The sequence below is a fragment of the Hemiscyllium ocellatum genome, chromosome 21, assembly GCF_020745735.1.
Source record: "Hemiscyllium ocellatum isolate sHemOce1 chromosome 21, sHemOce1.pat.X.cur, whole genome shotgun sequence".
NCBI lineage: Eukaryota > Metazoa > Chordata > Chondrichthyes > Orectolobiformes > Hemiscylliidae > Hemiscyllium > Hemiscyllium ocellatum.
In genome coordinates this window covers 49,849,623-49,872,282 of record NC_083421.1, presented here as the reverse complement: position 1 = coordinate 49,872,282, position 22,660 = coordinate 49,849,623, and the positions used below count along the sequence as shown (strand labels likewise).

Here is a 22,660-nt window from a genome sequence, read left to right as displayed (position 1 = left end):
CCCATTTAAAATAAATTCAACTCAAGACTTGAATGTCAGCTCCCATTTTAAATCCGTTTCTCAATTTGTGTGCACAGTCAACAGTTTATCCAGTCCCTCATGCTCAAAAGCTTCTGTAAAGCATTGCAACACCTACTTGTGACTGACAGTAAACTGGGGCTCACATAGTGAGATGCAGTCACTCCACCAGCCTGCCCTCTTTCCTATCCAGCAATATTCACACTCAGACATAGTCACACTAATAAATTGATGACTTGGCAATACAATAACACAGTAGCTCACAGGAGAGATGTTACACACCTTTTTCTTTTTGCACACAGATTTCACCCTGAGTTGTCATGTATCTGTTTGAATTTTGAATTTAGCTCCCTGTTTGCATTGAATTAAAGCCATTGCAAGTTCAGTCATTTGGTAGATCACCATTATAGATCTAAACTTTACATTTCTGATACATTTGCTCCTTATACAATTGTTAACAGACACTAAACTGGTGATCAGAGCTAATTTAATACTCAGCAAACTCCAACAAACAAAATTCAATAATAACCTCTTATTGGTAGTCACAACCATAAAGCGAACTACAAATCTTAGTGAGTGAAATAACTGTGACATTGAATATGGGATAGGGTTAGGATTCAAATAAGGTGAGACATAGGATAACTGGAGCAGGAGGTGGGAGAGGGAGTGTGATCAGAACAGGACTGACTGACTGGCATCATCTGTGATTGAGCCAGTTGGTAACAGGAACTAGACAACAAGCTGATCCAGTAATCTGAGAGATTATCCTTTGGTGATAGTTGCTCTGTGCCCACCCAGAATAGGCAGGAATGGACATGAAGTCCATCAGACATAAGACTACAGGGCAACGAGTACCCTCCACCTGACTGAAATGCACCAAGTTAAAATTCACCTCAAAATGGCCAACTAACCTCTTAGGAGCTGACTCAATTACAAAGAAAAGCAAGTATCTTCCTGGTTTTTACATGTCTCCATTTGCAGGGAACACATTTTTCATTTCATTTGACATTAAATGCTTTGGTTTTCATCTGTTGAAGGTGGTATGTAAATGCATATTGCTGCCTGTGAAATGTGACACTACTTTCCTCCATATTACATTGTAGCTCCATTGCTGGATTGGCACACTGTGTATGGTAGCTCAGGGCAACATCAGTCTTGTCTTTTTTAATTTCAATTTGCGAAGTTACACATTGTAAGGCATGTATAAAATCATCTTATACTTGGCATAGAGTTACATTTTCATATAAGGGTGTATGTTCATAAATTTCAAGTGTTCATAAGCTGTCCAGTCAGAATGCCAACTGGCTCTAAGCCGAGGAGCTTGTCATTGGAACTGACCTTTTCCTGACCATTCATTTTCATGCCCAGAAGTTTTAAAGATCAGGATCTATGAATATAGTGTGCGGTGGTTTTACATGGCTGTCTTGTAGATGAGAGGAAAACTACTCATTATTATGATTATATAATAAATGCAAAGTACTGCACGTACGCTATGTTCATGAGGTACTCTTGTATTATTGATAACCCTGCTTACTTATTGCTTACCCTGGTGACAAACTTTTGCTTTGTGATAACAAATGTATTCATTAAGCAAAAGTAGATGCTGTAAAGCACAGGATGAAGGCAGTAATAAATTGGCATGCATCTCATTAATGGTGCTCTGCTTTTCACCAACTCCTAATCTTAAACTATTTTCCTGCCAAGTAACATATCTTGTGTGGTATCTGTTAAAACTAATTTGATTCAGCATGTTAAAATCTTCTTCAAAAATGTCAGTATGGTTTTAACTCTTTGGGTGCCATGTGCCTGCCTATGCAAGCATTTTGTTTCATCTTGTAACAATGGCAAAGGACTTCAGGGTTAACAGAGATACATCACATTTATAGCACATAAACAGGTCATTTGTTATGACTGGCCCATGCCAATATTTGTATGTCACATGAAATTCATCTGGCACCACATCATCTAATTATCAAGATTGCCTTATAAGCTTGTGTTGCTCATGTAGTTATTCACCTTCGGCTTAAATTAATTCAAGCTCTTCATTTCTATGTTCCATGTGGTAGCAAGGTCTACATTCTGATCACTCATTAGTGATTACTTTAGGTGAACAATGCTTCCACCCTACATTTACTCTATTAACCTTTCATCATTTTAAAGGCCTCTGTTAGGTTATTCCTCATCTTTCTCTTTAAGAGAGGAAATAGCCCAATCTCAATTCTTCATAAAACTCAAAGAACTGCAGATGTTGGAAATCAGAAACTAATTCAGAAATTATTGGAAAAAGTCAGCATGTCCAGCAGTATCTATGGAGAGAGAGCAATGTTAATGTTTCGGGTATTTAAGTTTATGAATGAACAGTAGTACATATATAAGAACTAGGAGCAGGAGTAGGCCGTCTAGCCCTTCAAGCCTGCTCCACCATTCAATAAGGTCATGGTTGATCTTTTTGTGGCCTCAGCTCCACTTACCTGCCCTCTCACCGTATCCCTTAATTCCATTACTGTTCAAAAAAAATCTACCTTAGCCGTAAAAACATTTACTGAAGTAGTGTAAAATACTTCACTGGGCAGGGAATTCCAGGTTCATAACCCTCTGGGTGAAGACATTCCTTCTAAATCTGCTCCCTCTAATTTTGAGGCTATGCCCTCTTGTTCTAGTTTCACCCCCACGGAGTGGAAACATCCATCTTATCTATTCCCTTCATAATTTTATGTTTCTTTAAGATCCCCTCATTTTTTTGTACTTTCACTGCACATTTATACAATGAAAAGAACGATTATATTGATTTGATCCGATCCAAGCAAACATAGAAAGATTGTTCTTTTGTGATAACCTGTTCCTAACAAAGATCAAATACACCTGAGAATTTGTTGTGCTGCTAAACTCCTCTTATTAGCTTTAATTCTTCCTTCCCACATTCAAAGTTGGATTTGGGATCAATTGACAAGGTTAACATCAAAACTCTGAAAGAAGATCAGTTACCAAAAGGTCAATAAAATCCAGCCTCCTGTTCATTCGATGGCTCAGTGGTTAGCACTGCTGCCTCACAGCACCAGGATCCCAGGTTCAATTCCAGCCTCGTGTGACTTTCTGTGTGGAGTTTGCACATTCTCCCCATGTCTGTGCGGGTTTCCTCCAGGTGCTCTGGTTTCCTCCCACAGCCTAAAGATGTGCAAGCCAGGTGAATTGGCCATGCTAAATTGCCCATAGTGCATTAATTGGAGGGAAATGGGTCTGGGTCTGGATGGGTTACTCTTTGGAGGACTGGTTGGGCCAAAGGGCCTGTTTCCACACTGTAGGGAATCTAATCATTGTGGCTCCTGTTTGCTCAGTCACTGCAGTGAGTAATGTATAACGTGGAGGTGCTGGTATTGGACTGGGATGGAGAAAGCTACCTGAGGAAGGAACAGTGCTCTGTAAGATAGTATTTCCAAATAAACCCGTTAGACTTTAACCTGCTGTTGAGTGAGTAATGCAGATGTGCTGCGTATTTTTTTGCAGGTGTGTGCTAGTACAATATCACCATGAGGTGGTGCTGTTGGCTGACCCTATGCCATACCCTTTCCGATGTTCATTTCACTGGATTATGAGGATAGGATTCAAACCCCTGCAACTGTCAGCAAAGTTTTGCTGAAGTTCTTGCAGTGTCAGAAATGTACAAGGTTTACATGGATCGGATTCATGTGCCTTTTTCCTTCAAAAATGGGTGGTTTTGTCATACCTGAATAATATTACTATTAAAAGCAATTCCACAAGTCCAGTGATATAAAACATCCAACATTTTCTGGGTTTGTGAAACAATAAATCTGCAGTCATTACAAACCATTGGGTTCTGTGTTAGGGCAGGGTGAGAGTCACAGAATCTGATAGGCCTCATTGTTTTTCCTGTGAATTATGAAGTGGTACGTTAAACCACTTTATTTGTTTTAGGTTATGTGTAAAGGATCATAAGTATAATTTCCCTTGTTTGCTAAAATAATTGTTTTTCTTCCCAACACCAGCCCTCCCCATTTTTTCCATCATTGCATCTCATCATTCTCTCCCTTACAGTTAGATTCATAGAGTCACAGAGATGCACAGCATGTAAACAGACACCTTGGCCTAACCCGTCCATGCCGACCAGATATCCCAACCCAATCTAGTCCCACCTGCCAGTACCCGGCCCATATCCCTCCAAACCCTTCCTATCCACATACCCATCCAAATGCCTCTTAAATGTTGCAATTGTACCAGCCTCCACCATTTCCTCTGGCAGCTCATTCCATGCACGTACCACCCTCTGTGTGAAAAAGTTGCCCCGCAGGTCTCTTTTATATCTTTCCCCTCTCCCCCTAAACCTACGCCCTCTAGTTCTGGACCCCCTGACCCCAGGGAAAAGACTTTGCCTATTTACCCTATCCATGCCCCTCATAATTTTGTAAACCTCTATAAGGTCACCCCTCAGCCTCCAAAATTCCAGGGAAAACAGCCCCAGCCTGTTCAGCCTCTCCCTATAGCTCAAATCCTCCAACCTTGGCAACATCCTTGTAAATCTTTTCTGAACCCTTTCAAGTTTCACAGCATCTTTCCGATAGGAAGGAGATCAGAATTGCACACAATATTCCAACAAGTGGCCTAATCAATGTCCTGTACAGCCGCAACATAACATCCCAACTCCTGTACTCAATACTCTGACCAATAAAAGAAAACATACCAAACACCTTCTTCACTATCCTACCTCCCTGTGACTCCACTTTCAAGGAGCGATGATCCTGCACTCCAAGGTCTCTTTGTTCAGCAACACTTCCTAGGACCTTACCATTAAGTGTATAAGTCTTGCTAAAATGTACTTTCCCAAAATGCAGCACCTCGCATTTATCTGAATTAAATTCCATCTGCCACTTCTCAGCCTATTGGCTCATCTGTTCAAGATCCTGTTGTAATCTGAGGTAACCCTCTTTGCTATCCACTACACCTCTAATTTTGGTGTCATCTGCAAACTTCCTAACTGTACCTCTTATGTTCGCATCCAAATCATTTACGTAAATGACAAAAAGTAGAGGACCCAGCACTGATCCTTGTGGCACTCCACTGTTCATAGGCCTCTAGTCTGAAAAACAACCGTCCACCACCACCCTCTGTCTTCTACCTTTGAGCCAGTTCTGTATCCAAATGGCTAGTTCTCCCTGTATTCCATGAGATCTAACCTTGCTAATCAGTCTCCCATGGGGAACCTTATCGAAAGCCTTACTGAAGTCCATATAGATCACATCTATCGCTCTGCCCTCATCAATCCTCTTCATTACTTCCTCAAAAACATCAATCAAGTTTATGAGACATGATTTCCCACGCACAAAGCCATGTTGACTATCCCTAATCAGTCCTTGCCTTTCCAAATACATGTACATCCTGTCCCTCAGGATTCCCTCCAACAGCTTGCCCATCACCAATTTCAGGCTCACTGGTCTATAGGTCCCTGGCTTGTCCTTACCACCCTTCTTAAACAGTGGCACCACATTTGCCAATCTCCAGTCTTCCAACACCTCACCTGTGACTATCGATGATACAAATATCTCAGCAAGAGGCCCAGCAATCACTTCTCCAGCTTCCCACAGAGTTCTAGGGTACACCTGATCAGGTCCTGGGGATTTATCCACCTTTATGCGTTTCAAGACATCCAGCACGTCCTCCTCTGTAATATGGACATTTTGCAAGATGTCACCATCTATTTCCCTACAGTCTATATCTTCCATGTCCTTTTCCATGGTAAATACTGATGCAAAATACTCGCTTAGTATCTCCCCCATTTTCTGCGGCTCCACACAAAAGCCACCTTGCTGATCCTTGAGGGGGCCTATTCTCTCCCTAGTTACCCTTTTGTTCTAATGTATTTGTAAAAACTCTTTGGATTCTCCTTAACCCTATTTGCCAAAGCTATCTCATGTCCCCTTTTTGCCCTCCTGATTTCCCTCAAGTATACTCCTACTTCCTTTATACTCTAAGGATCCACTCGATCTATCCTGTCTATACCTTACATATGAGGAAAAAGTGAGGTCTGCAGATGCTGGAGATCAGAGCTGAAAATGTGTTGCTGGAAAAGCACAGCAGGTCAGGCAGCATCTAAGGAACAGGAAATTCAATGTTTCGGGCAGAAGCCCTTCATCAGGAATGTCGAATTTCCTGTTCCTTAGATGCTGCCTGACCTGCTGCGCTTTTCCAGCAACACATTTTCAGCTCTATACCTTACACATACTTCCTTTTTCTTAACCAAATCCTCAATTTCTTTAGTCATCTACATTCCTATACCTACCAGCCTTTCCCTTCACCCTGACGGGAATATACTTTCTCTGGATTCTCGTTATCTTATTTTTGAAGGCTTCCCATTTTCCAGCCATCCCTTTACCTGCAAACATCTGCCCCCAATCAGCTTTTGAAAGTTCTTTCCTAATACCGTCAAAATTGTCCTTTCTCCAATTTAGAACTTCAACTTTTAGATCTGGTCTATCCTTTTCCATCACTATTTTAAATCTGATAGAACTATGGTCGCTGGCCCCAAAGTGCTCCCCCACTGACACCTCTGTCACCTGCCCTGCCTTATTTCCCAAGAGTAAGTCAAGTTTTGTACCTTCTCCAGTAGGTACATCCACATACTGAATCAGAAACTTTTCTTGTACACACTTAACAAATTCCTCTCCATCTAAACCCTTAACACTATGGCAGTCCCAGTCTATGTTTGGAAAGTTAAAATCTCTAACCATAACCATCCTATTATTCTTACAGATAGCTGAGATCTCCTTATAAGTTTGTTTCTCAATTTCTCTCTGACTATTAGGGGGTCTATAATACAATCCCAATAAGATTATCATCCCTTTCTTATTTCTCCATTCCACCCAACTAACTTCCCTGGATGTATTTCCAGGAATATCCTTCCTCAGCACAGCTGTAATGCCATCCCTTATCAAAAACACCATTCCCCCTCCCCTCTTGCCTCCCGTTCTATCCTTCCTGTAGCATTTGTATCCTGGAACATTAAGCTGCCAGTTCTACCCATCCCTGAGCCATGTTTCTGTAATTGCTATGCTATCCCAGTCCCATGTTCCTAACCATGCCCTTAGTTCATCTGCCTTTCCTGTTAGGCCCCTTGCATTGAAATAAATGCAGTTTAATTTATTAGTCCTACCTTGTCCCTGCCTGCTCTGACTGTTCGACTCGCTTCTGTTCTTAACTGTACCAATCTCAGATCGGTCTCTTTCCTCACTATCTCCCTGGGTCCCACCACCCCCTACCTTCCTAGTTTGAATCCTCCCGAGCAGCTCCTGCAGATTTCCCTGCCAGTATATTAGTCCCCTTCCAGTTTAGGTGCAATCGTCCTTCTTGTACAAGTCACTTCTACCCCAGAAGAGATTCCAATGATCCAAAAATGTGAATCCTTCTCTCATACACCAGCTCCTCAGCCATGCATTCATCTGCTCTATCCTCCTAATCCTGCCCTCACTAGCTCGTAGCACCAGGAGTAATCCAGATATTACTACTCTCGAGGATCTCCTTTTTAAATATCTGCCTAACTCTCTGTAATCTCCCTTCAGAATCGCAACCTTTTCCCTTCCTATGTCATTGGTTCCAATGTGGACAATGACATCTTGCTGGCCACTTTCCCCTGTAGAACATTCTGCACCCTCTCTGAGACATCCTTGATCCTGGCATCAGGGAAGCAACACACCAGTCTGCTTTTTCGCTGCTGGCCACAGAAACATCTGTCTATACCTCGGACTAGAGAATCCTCTAACACAATTGATCTCTTGGAACCCAACATATCCCTCATTGCATTACAGTCAGTTTCAATACCAGAAACTTGGCTGTTTGTACTACGTTCCCCTGAGAACTCATCACCCCCTACATTTTCCAAAACAGCATACCTGTTTGAAATGGGTATATCCGCAAAAGATTCCTGCACTAGCTGCCTACCTCTCTTACCTTTCCTGGAGTTAACCCATCTATGTGACTGTATCTGAGACTTTCCCTCCTTCCTATAACTGCCATCCATCACATAATGTTGCTGCTGCAAATTCCTCATTGCTTCTAACTGTCTCTCCAACCAATCCATTCGATCTGATAAGATTTGCAGGCAACAGCATTTATGGTAGATATAACCCGCAGTAACCCTTAAACTCTCTTTAAGCTCCTACATCTGCCAAGAAGTACATATCACTCTATTAAAGGCAATTTTTGCTCCTTCACAATCTACAGACCCAGAAATTAACACCGTCTTATTCCTCTACAAACACCAAAAACATATAATCAAGAAAGAACCCACTCTACTCACTACTACAGATTCTCTGTAGGTCACACTTAAAACAATGATTAACTTACCTGATTCTGTGCTGTGAACTTTGCCCAACAGTTTCTCCAAGATCACTTGTGAATTTCACTGTTTGTTAATTTTCCCAGATGCACTCCAATGTCCAATGATACATGAATTGAAACAGCAAAGGCAGTAACTGTGCAGGTTCTCTCTCTCTCTCTCCTGCAATGACCTCACCATGTGCTTCCTTTGTCTGTTCTTCTCCCTTTTAAAACTGCTGTTGTTTTGACTTTTTTTTTCCAAAGTTCCAAAGCAATGAAACAGCATATGAAACCGTAATTGCTGCTCCTGGAATTCGAGGAAATAGCCTCCAGCACCTCAAATACCTCAAAAAAGGAGCACCTCTTACAGCCAGAAATATTTCCTGTCCTCCATCTTGGATTACCCAGAATCCTTTGATTATTGAATTGTAGAGATCTACAGCACAGGAAAAAAACCTTTGGCCCATTGAATCTGTGCCAGTCCAAAATACCCACCTAACCATTCTAACTCTGGATCAGTGGTGCTGGAAGAGCACAGCAGTTCAGGCAGCATCCAACGAGCAGCGAAATCGACGTTTCGGGCAAAAGCCCTTCATCAGGAATAAAGGCAGTGAGCCTGAAGTGTGGAGGGATAAGCTAAAGGAGGGTGGGGGTGGGGAGAAAGTAGCATAGAGTACAATGGGTGAGTGGGGGAGGGGATGAAGGTGATAGGTCAGGGAGGAGAGGGTGGAGTGGATAGGTGGAAAAGGAGCTAGGCAGCTCGGACAAGTCCGGACAAGTCACAGGGACAGTGCTGAGCTGGAAGTTTGGAACCCGGGTGAGGTGGGGGAAGGGGAAATGAGGAAGCTGTTGAAGTCCACATTGATGCCCTCGGGTTGAAGTGTTCCGAGGCGGAAGATGAGGCGTTCTTCCTCCTGGTGGTGAGGGCGTGGCGGTGAAGGAGGCCCAGGACCTCCATGTCCTCGGCAGAATGGGAGGTGGAGTTGAAATGTTGGGCCACGGGGCGGTGTGGTTGATTGGTGCGGGTGTCTCGGAGATGTTCCCTAAAGCGCTGTGCTAGGAGGGCCCCAGTCTCCCCAGTGTAGAGGAGACCGCATCGGGAGCAATGGATACAATAAATGATATTAGTGAATGTGCAGGTAAAACTTTGATGGATGTGGAAGGCTCCTTTAGGACCTTGGATAGAGGTGAGGGAGGAGGTGTGGGCACAGGTTTTACAGTTCCTGCGGTGGCAGGAAAAAGTGCCAGGATGGGAGGGTGGGTTGTAGGGGGGGCATGGACCTGACCAGATAGTAGTGAGTTCCAAATTCTCACCACCCTGTGGATGAGAAAAAATTGCTCCTCTCATGCCCTGTAACCCCCCTACCCTTTACCTCAGATGTATGCCTCCTGGTTATTCATCCTTGCAAAAAGAGGAAAGGTTTCTCCTGTATACCTTGTCTATGCTCCTCATCAAGTAAAAAGTGAGGTCTGCAGATGCTGGAGATCAGAGCTGAAAATGTGTTGCTGGTTAAAGCGCAGCAGGTCAGGCAACATCCAAGGAACAGGAAATTCGACGTTTCGGGCAAAAGCCCTTCATCAGGTCATTCCTGATGAAGGGCTTATGCCCGAAACGTCGAATTTCCTGTTCCTTGGATGCTGCCTGACCTGCTGCGCTTTAACCAGCAACACATTTTCAGCTATGCTCCTCATCATTTTATATCTCAATCAAATTAAACTGCTGTCATCTTTCACCTCCCTCCTCATAGCTGCTTGATGAGTGTTACACTTAGTAATATTATGATAGAGTCAATTTGTCCTGAACTGTTAGTCAATTTGCCATCATGTATTACGTTAAATCTGTCTCCTCTCTTCTAAGGAAAATAACTTCAGTCTATCCAATCTTCTTCATAACGAAAACTCTCCAGTCCAGGCAATGTTCTGGTCAATCTCCTCTTCAATCTCTCTGGTATAATCACTTCCCTCCTATAATGTGGATTCCAGAGCTGCACACTGCTGTGGTCTAACCAATTTTTTATACAGTTCCAAACTAACCTCCACCCACCTCCCCACACCCCCACACCTTCTCCTGGTCACTATTTTCTCCATCACTCACTTATCTGGCCCTTGCCCTGTTAAGTGGAACATGTAAAAGTGCACAGTTTAGTAATATAGAACAGAGCGGGACAGATTTCCTTGTCCAGCTGAGAAACATGATTTAAAGGACAAGGATGATCATCCAATACTCCACCTAGGCTAGAGTTGAGCATCAGAGGAGCTTCCAATAATCCAAGTAGTGTTGATATTTGGAAGGATTGAAATTCTGGCAAAGTGGGAATATTGTTGAATTTATAATCCAGAGCCTTAGCTAATTCGACCATAGACGCTGGTGGAATTTAAAGTCAATATATATAATTTGGAATTGAAGGCTGGTTTCTGAAATGGCAAAAACTATCATTAGTTGTCTTAAAGCTCATCTGGTTCACTAATGCCATCTAGGGCAGGAAATCTGCCATCTTTACTTGTGACTGCAAGTCCACAGCAAGGTGGTTGACTCTTAACTGACTTTTCAAAAACCCTAAAAGCCCCTCAGATCAAGGGAAATTCAGGAATGGACAACAAACGCTGCTAGCCTAGTTGGCAATACCCACATCCCATGGAAGAATAAAGAGAAACTGAGATGGAGATGGTAAAATAAACTAGAAACTTGGCAGAGTATTAGAGAGGAGAGAAATGGTCTACTTGAAACTTGAAAGAAACAAAAAAAGATTTATAGAAACGAGCTTCATGGTGACATTAATAGAGTGAGGGACAGCATTTTAATTTTCCCAGCTAAATCTACTAAAAGTCCTTGTCAATATGTTCCTCTCAGTAATGGGCTATAGGTCACAGAGAAAGTGCACTTGCAGCCATTTTAATCAGCCATTGACTATTCTCCATGGAGCAGACTGACGTTTTTGGCTGTGTGATAGACAGTCTGTCCAAATTCTCATTGTAATGTTTAAAATTAGCTCAGCTAGACGTCTGTGATCATATTATAGTGGAGTCCTTACAAAATCACCAACAGTGAGAAACAATAATCTGAGGTAATGGTTCCTTTGCAATGCAATAAAACGTCCAGGAGAGAGCTGATGTCACTAATATTTGAGATGGATTTTAATTTCATATTTAATGCTGTTATCTTAACCCATTGATAATGTTGCTGCAACACTGTTCAGTTCCCCTGATGGACTTGTATAGCACAATATGACTGTAAAGTGTGTAAGACAACACTTTTCACTGTACCTCGGTACATGTGACAGTAATAAATCAAATCATTATTGAATACTTCATCTGTTCATTTGATTTTGCTCTACCCATTTCACTTTATAGAACAGATATTAATGTCACAAATACAAAATTTACAAGATTGTAATGTTTTGGTTCAGGGGTGGCACAGTGGCTCAGTGGTCAGCACTGCTGCCTCACAGCACCAGGGTCCCAGGTTCGATATCAGCCTCGGGTAACTGTCTGTGTGGAGTTTGCACATTTTCCCTGTGTCTGAGTGGGTTTCCTCCAGTTTCCTCCCACAGTCCAAAGATATGCAGGTCAGGTGAATTGGCCATGCTAAATTGCCCATTGTGTTAGGTGCATTATTCTGAGGGAAATGGGTCTGGGTGGGTTACTCTTTAGAGGGTCGGTGTGGACTGGTTGGGCCGAAGGGCCTGTTTCCACTGTAGGGAATCTAATCTAATCTTTAAGGGGAAATAATGAATTGAAGATTGGGCATGGTTGGAGGTGATTGTGGAGGAGAAAGTGAGGTCTGCAGATGCTGGAGATCAGAGCTGAAAATATGTTGCTGGAAAAGCACAGCAGGTCAGGCAGCATCCAAGGAACAGGAAATTCGACGTTTCGGGCATAAGCCCTTCGATTGTGTTCTGCCTGCCAATGAGCTGAGGTGGCTTGCTTTTTAAAATGGGCCCACGTTGTGATTGTGGTGTTCACAATTGTACACATTGAGCTGGGTTTTTCTGCCTGGAGATTGTCACTCCACTCCTTTTATGTAAAATAAAAGATCACTTGTGATGTTAGGACTCCTTCAGAAATTTGGAGCTGTACTTCCCTCCTCATGGGCACTACAGTCAAGGGAAGGCAATGCGTACCCCTTCTTCTGCAAGTTAAAGGGCCAGCATCACACACAGTCACTTTGACTGTTACTGTGAAAGGATAAGTAAAGTAGCTGTGAGTGCCTGGGAGTTTAGGGTGCAAGATAAAAAGAGTGCCAAGTAGGTAAAGATTAGATTACAGTGTCAGGTAGGTCGGGAAGATGCCAGGTGAGCGGGGTGCCAGTAGGGTAGGAAATAGGGTTCCAGCTACCAAATTGCCAGGCCACCAGATGGCAATGGGGCCAGGAAAATGACGGAGTGATTAGGGTTGTCAGGATGAGTGTGAGATATCAGGTCTGGGTGGAGTTGAGTGTGGTTGGCAGAAGAGGAGAAAGGGGTCCCTGGTCTGATTGGAGATCCAGCAGTGAGGGAGGGGCATCATGTAAGGTTCTGAGAAATCTAAGGTGTTTGGAGGGGGTGTAGTTGGAGGGTTGAGTTAAGCTTGTGTTGGGGATGGCTGTTGTTCAGTTGAATAGTTATTCAGGTGTTGGACTATGTATTTAATAGTCTAACTCTTCCTGCGGAATTACTTATTTAACTGTAGGAGACACCTCTGAATTTGCCAATTTAACAGGATACTTTGAGGGTTCAGGCATAAAGAATTGTCCAGTGGAATCTTCAGTTTTCCAGGCAATTCTTTCAGGGTTTGCTATGATGGGGGTCCCACAGGATCCTTGTGTGCGTATCCCACCTACAGAATCAGCCATCAGGCCATTGGAATATCCAGCCAAAAACAGATCAGTTGATGCTGGGTGTAGATAGACTGAATTACTCAGCGACCTGGATAGAATATCAGATTTTTATAAACTGTTATATTTTAAGCCATTATTGTTCCTAGATAGAATTGAGTTGAGATCTAGAGAATACAAAGTTTGTGCGAAGATTTGTAGCTCGGGTGCTTGTTGTAGTGGTTCTGTTCGCCGAGCTGGAAGTTTTTGTTGCAAACGTTTCGTCCCCTGGCTAGGAGACATCATCAGTGCTGTGGAGCCTCCTGCAAAGCGCTTCTTTGATGTTTCTTCCAGCATTTATAGTGGTCTGTCCTTGCCGCTTCCGGGTGTCAGTTTCAGCTGTCCGCTGTAGTGATTGGTATATTGGGTCCAGGTCGATGTGTCTGTTAATGGAATTTGTGGATGAATGCCATGCCTCTAGGAATTCCCTGGCTGTTCTCTGTCTGGCTTGCCCTATGATAGTAGTGTTTTCCCAGTCGAATTCATGTTGCTTGTTGTCTGAGTGTGTGGCTACTAGGGATAGCTGGTCGTGTCGTTTCGTGGCTAGTTGGTGTTCATGTATGCGGATTGTTAGCTGTCTTCCTGTTTGTCCTATATAGTGTTTTGTGCAGTCCTTGCATGGTATTTTATAAGCTACATTAGTTTTGCTCATGTTGGGTATTGGCTCCTTTGTTCTAGTAAGTTATCAACAAAGACGGCATACTTAAACTACTGGACTTATGCCTCACTACACACTTTACATTCAACAATCAGATATACGAACAAATCAACGGAACACCCATGGGATCACCAATCTCGGGATTCATAGCAGAGGCAGTGATGCAAAGGTTAGAACAAACAGCCCTACCACAAATTCAACCCAAACTCTGGGTCAGATATGTCGATGACACTTTCGTAATCATCAAAAACACGGAAATAGAAAAAACACACCGGATCATCAACGCCACACTCACAGGCATCCGATTCACGAGAGAAGTAGAAAAGGATAGCCAACTCCCATTCCTAGACATGATAGTACAGAGAACACCGAACGGAGAATTCACCACAAGGGTACACAGGAAAACAACACACACAGACCAAGTCCTAAACTATGAAAGTAACCACCCCAACACACACAAACGAAGCTGCATCAGGACACTATTCAAAAGAGCTACAACACACTGCAGTACACCAGAACTGCGAAAAGAGGAAGAGGAACACCTATACAAGGTATTCGCCAAAAACGGATACCCGCACAACTTTATCAACAGATGCCTAAGAGATAGACCACGGAACGAGGACATGCCACAACCAAAAGGACTAGCCACACTACCATACATCAGGAGCGTTTCAGAACTGACAGCCAGACTACTGCGACCCCTAGGACTCATAACGGCACACAAACCAACAGCCACGCTCAGACAACAACTTACTAGAACAAAGGAGCCAATACCCAACATGAGCAAAACTAATGTAGTTTATAAAATACCATGCAAGGACTGCACAAAACACTATATAGGACAAACAGGAAGACAGCTAACAATCCGCATACATGAACACCAACTAGCCACGAAACGACACGACCAGCTATCCCTAGTAGCCACACACTCAGACAACAAGCAACATGAATTCGACTAGGAAAACACTACTATCATAGGGCAAGCCAGACGGAGAACAGCCAGGGAATTCCTAGAGGCATGGCATTCATCCACAAATTCCATCAACAGATACATCGACCTGGACCCAATATACCAACCACTACAGCGGACAGCTGAAACTGACACCCGGAAGCGGCAAGGACAGACCACTATAAATGCTGGAAGAAACATCAAAGAAGCGCTTCGCAGGAGGCTCCACAGCACTGATGATGTCTCCTAGCCAGGGGACGAAACGTTTGCAACAAAAACTTCCAGCTCGGCGAACAGAACCACTACATCTAGAGAATACCTAAATATCATTTATACCTGGATCTACGTGATTCACATTGCATTCAAGTGGATTTTAGGATGGTAAAATCAATAGAAAACTATTGTGATATCAAGTTGCGTGTTTCTTAAGATAACCCTGAATTTCATAGGTCAGCAAGAATGACAGAGACAGCAATCAGAGTGATTGAGGTAGTCAATCCCGCACCTGAAGCAGAGAAAATGCTGTCTTTATTATTCACCACACGAAGGCAGGTGGGAGCTCAGGTTCAGATTGAAGCAACTAACTTTGTGAGGATTAAAGAAGACTGAACTGTTCACGTAGCTTTAACTAGAGGGAAGAATCTCTAGGGTAACCCTCAATGTGACAGTCAGTCCTGAGTTTACAGTTGCAAGACTGGAGAAACATAAACGAAGCAGTTAACTGGGATTTGGAAAACAGCTTTTGACTATCTGTGGGAGAGTTGGTGTTCACTGAAAGAACAGTGTGAAATATAAGCACGTGGATTTTGCGGAGGGGGGCAAGTGATTTTTAATGGTTTTATAAGTTTTATGAGGAAACGTTTCAAGTCGTGTGGAATTGAAGTTTCATGCATTAAATAATGGGTTTTCTTTATTACAGTAAAACACTTTGAAGTTGGATTCTTGTCATTTCACTGAAAATTCAAATTTATTTCTTAAAATTATTGATCTCTCCAGGGATTTGTCACTTTGGCCAATTAGCTGCTTGATTGATTTTTGCTGCATTGGACTTTCTAAATAAGGTAGTCCGCAAGAATGGAATTAAGTTCATACTATCAGGGCCAAACAGGAATAAATTGGGATTATTGTTGGAAAAGGCCTGAATGTCTGAAAGAGTAAACATAGATCATTACTGCTATTCAACATTATGCAGAGAAAACGTTGACAGTGTTTACCAAGCAACAGTGTCTTTATTCAGCCATGAATATCACCTGTGATTAGCTGCTTTGTTGTATCACAACAGCACAATCTAGGTATTGTCAAACAGACGTAAGCATACATGTTTGAAATCTGAAGGTATCGTTCAGCAGTTGCCTGAAGCTGTTCACTGAGCTGTGAGCTTATTTGCTTTATCATCAATCTCAATGGGTGTGGGTGTAGAATGGAGGAGCACCTCACTGGCTACAAACCTCCACTTGTTCATGAATGACAGATTTAGTTCTTTGTTGTGCCAGGTGCATCTGCTGAAAGATCAATTATCGGCTGAGACAGCAGCTCGAATCGAGTCACAGGCCCGTGTTCACCAGCTCATCCTACAGAACAGAGATCTCCTACAACACGTCTCCCTCTTGGTCAAGCAGTTGAAGGATTTTGAGAACAGAATGTGTGCACAGCAGACAGGTAAGGATTACTCCAGAGGCTCAACAAGGCCATGTCCAATTTTATAGAAAATGGAAGACTTGCATTTATATGATGACTTTTATGACCCAGGAGTATTGTATTCTATCCAGTGATGTTGAATTCTCAAATTCTTGAAATGGTTGGACCTGTACCTGGCGCAAAGGAAGATGGTTGTGGTTGCTGGAGGTCAGAATTCTCAGCTCCAGGACGACTCTGTAGGAGTTCCTCAGGGTAGTGTCCTAGGGCCAACCATCTTCAGCTGCTTCATTAATGACCTTCCTCCATCATAAAGTCAGAAGTGAGAATGTTCGCCGATGATTGCACAATGTTCAGCACCATTCATGACTTCTCAGATACCAAAACAGTCCATGTTTAAATACAACAAGATCTGGATAGTGTCCAGGCTTGGGCTGACAAGTGGCAAGTGACATTTGCTCCACACAAATGCTCATCTCCAATCAGAGACAATCTACCCACTGTCCCTTTACATTCAATGGTTACCACCACTAATCCCTCGATATCAACATCCTTGGGGTTACCATTGACTAGAAACTCAACTGTACTCATCATATAAATACAATAACTACAAGTTATAAGTTTAAAAGACATTTGGAAAAGTATGTGAATAGGAAATCTTTGGAGATTATAAGGGCTAAATACAGGCAAATGGACTAGTTTAGTTTGGAAACATGGTTGATGTGAACTAGTTGGACCAAAGGGTCTGTTTCCATGCCGTATGACTCTATCACTCTTATTCTCACTCTCTCTCACACTGCTTTAATTCACTTACACATGCACACTCTCTGTCACACCTGTCGAGGAATGATCCATTTGCAGCCAGTCTGCATCAAGGAGTGGACTCCAGACATCTTAGAGAGAGAGAGAGAGAGTGAGAGGAGAAGAATGAGCCATTTTCTGCCAGGTTGCAGTGTGGAGCAGACTTCTTCAGGTTCACAGTTGGGGGTGATGGGGCATGATGGTTCCTGCTTCTCTCCTTTGTTCCCCTGGTCATGGACCTCTGTCCTCTGACTGCCAGCCTCAGACTCAGCACAGACCCGGTGTGGCATCAGTGTGGATTTCCAGTCTTAGTACGCTCTCAGCAGGGTTAAGCACTTAAGAAAGACTGTAATCTTTGAACTTCCAGCTCTATTTCTTTATTTTCAACTTAAAACTAAGAAAGTCTGCAATGTGTAACTTTAACCTTATTTCGTATACTATAATTACTGCAATATTTGACTTTTAACTTTGTTCTTTCCTTCTAACTCATTCTTCTGGTTTTGTATCGAGATGCTTGGACCCAGGATGGTGCCTTGTGTGGTGACATGGAAATTTCACTGTACTCCTGTACTTTTGTACTCGAGTATATGCGACAATAAACTATATAAGTTCAGAGCCCAGATAACTCAGTTGGTAGAGCATCAGACTTTTAATCTGAGGGTCCAGGGTTCAAGTCCCTGTTTGGGCATTGTTTTTATGGGTGGCACAGCACCAGACACCCGGGTTCAGTTCCCGGCTCAGGCAACTGACTGTGTGGAGTATGCACTTTCTCCCTGTGTCTGTGTGGGTTTGCTCCGAGTGCTCCAGTTTCCTCCCACAATCCAAAAATGTGCAGGTCAGGTGAATTGGCCATGCTAAATTGCCCGTAGTGTTAGGTGCAGGGGTAAACATAGGGGAATGGGTCTGGGTGGGTGCGCTTCTGCGGGTCGGTGTGGACTTGTTGGGCCGAAGGGCCTGTTTCCACACTGTAAGTAATCTAAAATCAAAAACCCAAAAAAATTTGCAGCCAAGTCAAGCTCACTGAGTAGGATAAGCTTGAGCAGTTCTCACCAGAGCTCTCCAGGTCTCATCATGGGCAAGAATGATAACAGAGTCATCACTGATTCTGCTGTGTGATTCTCGATGGGTGAATAATTGCTGTTGTTCAGACGAGGCAGAAACCTTTATAACATTTAAGAGTATTTAAGTGTGTACTTGTGATGCCAAGGCATACGAGGCAATAGGCTAAGTACTGGAAAATGGGATTAGAATAGTCATTATTGACTAGTATCGACCAATGTGCTGTAGATCTCGAAGATTCTGGCATCAGTCATTGGCTGATTAGCTTGCCGGAGGAGAAAGTGAGATGCTGGAGATCAGAGCTGACAATGTGTTGCTGGAAAAGCGCAGCAGATCAGGCAGCATCCAAGGAACAGGAAATTTGACGTTTCGGGCATGAGCCCTTCTTCAGGAATCAGGGCCTGAAGAAGGGCTTATGCCCGAAACGTCGAATTTCCTGATCCTTGGATGCTGCCTGACCTGCTGTGATTAGCTTGCCAGCAGGGATGGTCTGCACCTGATTGGCTGCTCTGGGTACTGACCAGGCAACTCCCTCTTTCCAAGCTATCCCTTCCAAGGTCACCTTGATGAGGCTTCTGACCTCCCTGATTTCCCAGCATCCCACGCTGCCTAAACAACTCCAATTTTGATCTGCTCCTCAGGCTACCAATCTACTCCCAAGCAGCTAGTTTTAAAGAATGAGCAGCACTTCTCCGGGTCTAACTGTTGGTTTTCCCCAAGGAAACCCAGTCACTCTCAGTTAATTAGAAATGTTGAAGAACTATGTACCTAAATTGGCAACCCACTTCCCCAAAGCTGATTGGTGAAGACAGCAGATGCTAATTTTATAAAAGCCTGAAGTCCAAGGATGAGGTCACTTCAGTTGTTAATGTATCCTCTAGCTGTAGTTGTGGGATATAGGAATATCTGACGAGTCGACACATTACAGTAAACCTTTGCACTATGTCAAATGTAGAGTCGGCATTTCTAGCATTTGCCTCTGGTGTGATATAAAACACTGATTAGAATCATAACTTTACAAATTCCAAACATACTATTCTCTAATATCAGTGAAAAATTGTGATAATTAGTTGCAACGTTTGAGAATTATTTCTATATAAAATGACTCTAAGCCTGTGCAAAAGGTCAGTTACTATAAATGGATTCTAACCTTGAGGAGGTGGAAACCTATAATTCGCTAAATAATATTTTTCTTTTGTTATTTCCTCAGTTGACCCAAGTATGAGCTCCATTTCCGAACAAATTTCATCATTGACTCTTCACCACCACAATCTGATAATGAATGGGCCTTCCACCTCAACCCCAGGAAGTCTTCCGATTGCTTCTGGTAGGCCAAGCACATGGACTGACCATGACAACAGTCAGTCATTCACTAACCTCATGAATTTGGGTAAAGAGGACCAAGAGCCAACACTGGAAAATAGTAACTGCCAGACAATGACTGGGAAGAAAGAGGCATGTACAAGGACTGAAGGCTCAGAGGGCAATGAAAAATCTCCTGCCACAGTAGAAGTTGCTGCTGACTTTAAACTGCAAGACACGAGCCTGGAAGCAAAGAATGGAAGGTAAAGTTACCTCTTCCTGATTGCTCTTTCTGATCTATGTACCCCACAATCCTACAATCTTACCTGTTTTGCCCTCTTTCAGTGAGCGAGCAAGCAGGCTGTGGAACATTCCCGGTGTTTTAACATCCCAGTCGCCATGTATCTTTCATTGAGAAATGCGGGCTGGGGCCACACACACTGTCAACCCAGGAGGAAATCATTTTCCTTTCCTGGGTGTTGATTTTTGTCTGCCTCGTGACAAGAAGAAAGGAAAGACAATCCATGGAATAAACAATCTACAACTGTCTCCTTAAAAAATGCCACACCTAAAATATCAATTGCTACATTTTTGGCAGTTTTCTCATTTTTGGTTGCTATCCAATATTTTAAGTGTATATTTTATCATCTGGATGTATCACCTATTTGATTTCTGTGCCTTTTCAACATTTTCTTCACCCCTCCTCCTTCCCTGAGTTCTTCATCAACAATATTAACACTCATATCCAGTTATCATGTCAGGAGCCCACCTCACCTGATTCCACCAGGGACAAGGTTTGAGCTCTTTCATAAGTTTTTGTAAGTTTGATCTAATTTCATTTCTTCTCCTCTGTGACGGTGACTTCCTCCTTATTAAGTCTAAAGTGCTAACTGTTAGTGAGGTAGGGTTCTATGACTGAGAGAAATGCTAGTCTGTATCTTTCACCCAAGTCATAAATCTTCCCTGTTAAATTGTTCTTTTGATCCCATCCTTGTCTCAAATTAATGTGTACACTTAAGGACAATTAGACATTGTTAGGAAGCAAAGTCATTCTGCTGGTCTTGTCTCAAGCTGCTGAAGTCCATTGTAGCTGCTAACTTGACTATGGTCAGACAATTCAACACAGACTAAGTCTCATCATATCTGGCACAGTTGTCAGAGCTATTGGGGAATTCAGATAAATCTGCTTTTAATGCACTTTCAGGCCTGATTTGATCAAGACTTGAAATCGGCTTGTATTTCAGCAGTGCTGAGCCATCTCTGCGATATTTATCTGTTTGGATCTGCTTAACAAAGCATCGTGCTTCTTTTGGTTTTAACAAAATTAAACTCACATAAAACTGGATGCAGAATTGTTCAGCTGTCATCACTGAACTGGTTAAGAATTTTTTTTCTTCTGACAACCCAGGCATCTGGTGCAGGGATTCAGATCACAGATCTAATCATGGTAATTGGTAAACTACATTCGAGATGAGGATCTGTGAGTGATCCTGAATACAGCCCATCAACTTCATGAAAATGAAGTGTGTTTGCATAATGAACTGCACCCTTTCAAGCTTCAAAGAAGCCTCATTTGGAAGAGCTCTCAATACATTTTGCATCAAATGCAAAGTTCTCTTCAATGGCCAAGAAAGGGATATTCTCAGTATAGAAGTACAGTTTATTTAATAAGTGACTTCCTCTGGTTCTTACAAATCTGAGAACAACATAAATCTCAAACATGCTGCCAGTTTAGATTTATCATCAGGAAACCATGTCATTTTTAAAGGGGCATTTAGTTGGACAGAGACATTCAGCTGTCCAGCAGAGTGCAAAGAGGTTTCTAAAAAATCCCCCACTCTAATTTTCTGTCCACTTCACTGATCTGCTATTTGATCTCCTTCAATAACTCTCAGGTAAATGTTTCTTCATGTATGAGTCTAATCTATTGACAACTCATTCTATTGATTGTGATATTTTCCCAGTCAATCAGTGATGTTGTATCTGAAAACCAGGAATGTGTACTTTCTAGCAGGACTATTTGGACTGGGAGTGGAATGTCTTTAGAAGACGTGCTCTTTTCCTTTAGGAATGAAGTTTGCCTTCTTCAATCCATCAAACATCACTGAGAAAACTGTCTCACTTTCAGCATTTGCCAGTTGTTTGCTTCCAATTGAATAAAAGTACAATGGTTTTTGGGGACACCTTTTGACAAAGTTCATCACCATTTTCAGAGCATGTCCAGTGCAAATCAGTACTTTTCAATTTCTAAGCTTAGAAAATTGTTGAAAGACCTCTGTGCTGGTTTCTGCGATTGAATTGTTTCCAGTGAATTCTTTCATACCTTTTTGATTTTTCCCATAATCCAACTGTGGAATTCTCCCATTTAAATAAATGACATTATGGGACAATGTTTTCAGTAGCTCTGAGGTCCTTTGACATTCAACAACATTCTAAGATAACTTCTTTGAAGTTGCAAGTTGGGTATTCCCCATCCAAACTGGTACATTGACTGTCCTATTAACTTGTTGTAGCAGTGGTTTGTAGTCTGGTGTGGTCGAGAGATGGTACGGGGTGGCAATGCAACCCACCATTACTCTACTTGACATGGACAACTGGCAATTTGTGACTTCGTAAAACTGTGCAGAACTGCTTTGTTTGGATGAATGTTACAGCGGTTCACCTTTGTAACAGAATGAGAAAAAGCTGAATGAGACTTGTGGTGAAGCCATATGAGAGTTGAGTGAGTGAGCCCTAGCACTGTTCCTTCTGTAATTACTTATAGAATTCCTACAGTGTGGAAACAGGCCATTTGGTTTAACAGGTCCACACTGGCCCTTGGAAGAGCATCCCACCCATACCCATTTCCCTAACAAATACCTTACACATCCCTGTGTGTGTGGGCAATTTAGCACGGCCAATTCACCTAACCTGCTCATCGTTGGACTGTAGGAGGAAACCCACATAGACACAGGGAGAATGTGCAAACTCCACACAGACGGTTGTCAGAGGCGGGAATCAAACCCAGGTCCCTGGCACTGTGAGGCAGCAGTGCTAACCACTGAGCCAACATGCCACCCCC

General features: G+C 42.7%; 1 protein-coding gene and 1 non-coding gene across 5 annotated transcripts in view; both read left to right on the top strand.

Annotated features, from left to right (window-relative positions):
* si:dkey-34e4.1 (carboxyl-terminal PDZ ligand of neuronal nitric oxide synthase protein) overlaps nt 1-22,660 on the top strand; it is a 130,820-nt gene that overhangs the window by 100,792 nt on the left and 7,368 nt on the right. For all 4 annotated transcript variants that reach the window (XM_060841447.1, XM_060841444.1, XM_060841445.1 and 1 more), the window contains 2 exons: nt 16,296-16,461; nt 19,508-19,862. In XM_060841447.1, coding sequence (XP_060697430.1) covers nt 16,296-16,461; nt 19,508-19,862 — 521 coding nt within the window. The remainder of the gene's footprint in view (nt 1-16,295; nt 16,462-19,507; nt 19,863-22,660) is intronic.
* Nucleotides 17,854-17,926, top strand: trnak-uuu (transfer RNA lysine (anticodon UUU)). The gene has a single exon. It is a non-coding gene; the product is annotated as a tRNA-Lys (tRNA).